At 37.4% G+C, this 1,384-nt stretch overlaps 1 protein-coding gene across 1 annotated transcript in view; it reads left to right on the top strand.

Annotated features, from left to right (window-relative positions):
• The first annotated feature begins 664 nt into the window (after positions 1–664).
• LOC147318596 (DEP domain-containing protein 1B-like) overlaps positions 665–1,384 on the top strand; it is a 12,099-nt gene continuing 11,379 nt past the window's right edge. The window contains exon 1 of the mRNA XM_086310624.1: positions 665–839. Coding sequence (XP_086166750.1) covers positions 792–839 — 48 coding nt within the window. The 5' untranslated portion in view covers positions 665–791. The remainder of the gene's footprint in view (positions 840–1,384) is intronic.

Here is a 1,384-nt window from a genome sequence, read left to right on the forward strand (position 1 = left end):
ACTTAATTTGACTAAAATAAAAAATAAGAAAAAAGTGCCAAAAAGCCAAACTTTAGAAAAGTTAATGTTCTGCAGAACCAGTAATATGGGACATTGTCTCAAGAAGTAGGACAGGTGGACAAGGAATAAAATAAATTTAAATAAATAATGTAGCAGTATATACAGACAAATGGTCGTTGTTTTTCTTTCCTAGCGTTATTTTTCAACGCTACACAGGAGAAAATATTGTGTGAAGTTAAACAGTATGTGTTTCATAATTATCTAAAATTGCTTGTCTTTCCCGAGTTCGTGTACATTCAATATACAATTTTGGGGGATAAGTAGCAAGCAAGTAGCATGGCAACTGTTACAATCAGTTACTCACCAATAGTAGTAATAGTTCCGTAATTAATCGAGGTGGTCGTCTTGAGGTGACACAAAAGTTTTATAAGCAAATCATGTAGTTAAAATTTAATTGACAAATGTTTTTAGAGAGAAGATAAACAAATACTCTAAAAAATAGTCCTATTCTCCTCTTATCAAACCTAAGTGGCTGTGTCGGGGGTTTTTGGGGGGCAGGGAAAATGTTGCGCTGCCACATTTATTTATAAACGCTTTGCTACAATTGGTCACGTGATCATACCGCTGGCTAATCACGTTGTAGAACTGATGTGACGCACGAGATTCAAAGTTGCCTGCAACGTTTCTGCTGAGACTCTTCTTCTACTTAAGTTTTTGACAAGCATAAAAGAAAAAAAAAGAAAACTGTGTCCATGTCGGTGTCCAAGTGAAGCGGGGTTTTTACTATTACAATGGAAAACCAAGTTATTGGACCGGGTCCATACAGGGCGACGAAACTGGTGAGTGTTGTGAACTAAAGCACGTTACGTTGGAATGCTTTAACTTAATGTAAATGGAGAGACTAGGTAGTTTTTCGTGTGTGGCTTAACTATTTAAAAGAACTGCGTTCTTACAAATGTAACCGAGTCGTAAATTGAACTAATAAACAGCTCTCGCGTTATCAGTTAGTTTTATAAGCGTTTACAAGCCTGTTTAGAGTGAGGCTAAATTAAAACTAAGTACACATAGATATAGTGAATTTGCATATTATATGTAGTTACTTATCACAAACACACTCGGCACTCTTTATTTCGTGTAAGAGCTCGATACACAACACAGTTTGCTGTTAATCTCTGTTCGCCTCTGTCAGTGCGCCCCAGGACAGCTGTGGCTACAATGTAGCTTGCCATCGCCAGTGTGTGAATGTGTGTGTGTGAATGGGTGAATGACTGAATGTAGTGTGAAGCGCTTTGGGGTCCTTAGGGACTAGAAAAGCGCTATACAAATGCAGGCCATTTAATGTCATCACTTTTTACGCCCAAAGTCCAAAACAAGTATTTTAAAA

The sequence above is a fragment of the Aulonocara sp. 'chitande type north' Nkhata Bay genome, linkage group LG11, assembly GCF_057382095.1.
Source record: "Aulonocara sp. 'chitande type north' Nkhata Bay isolate Kocher_YH1m ecotype deep benthic linkage group LG11, A_spYH_male_GT1.1, whole genome shotgun sequence".
Taxonomy (NCBI): Eukaryota; Metazoa; Chordata; class Actinopteri; order Cichliformes; family Cichlidae; genus Aulonocara; species Aulonocara sp. 'chitande type north' Nkhata Bay.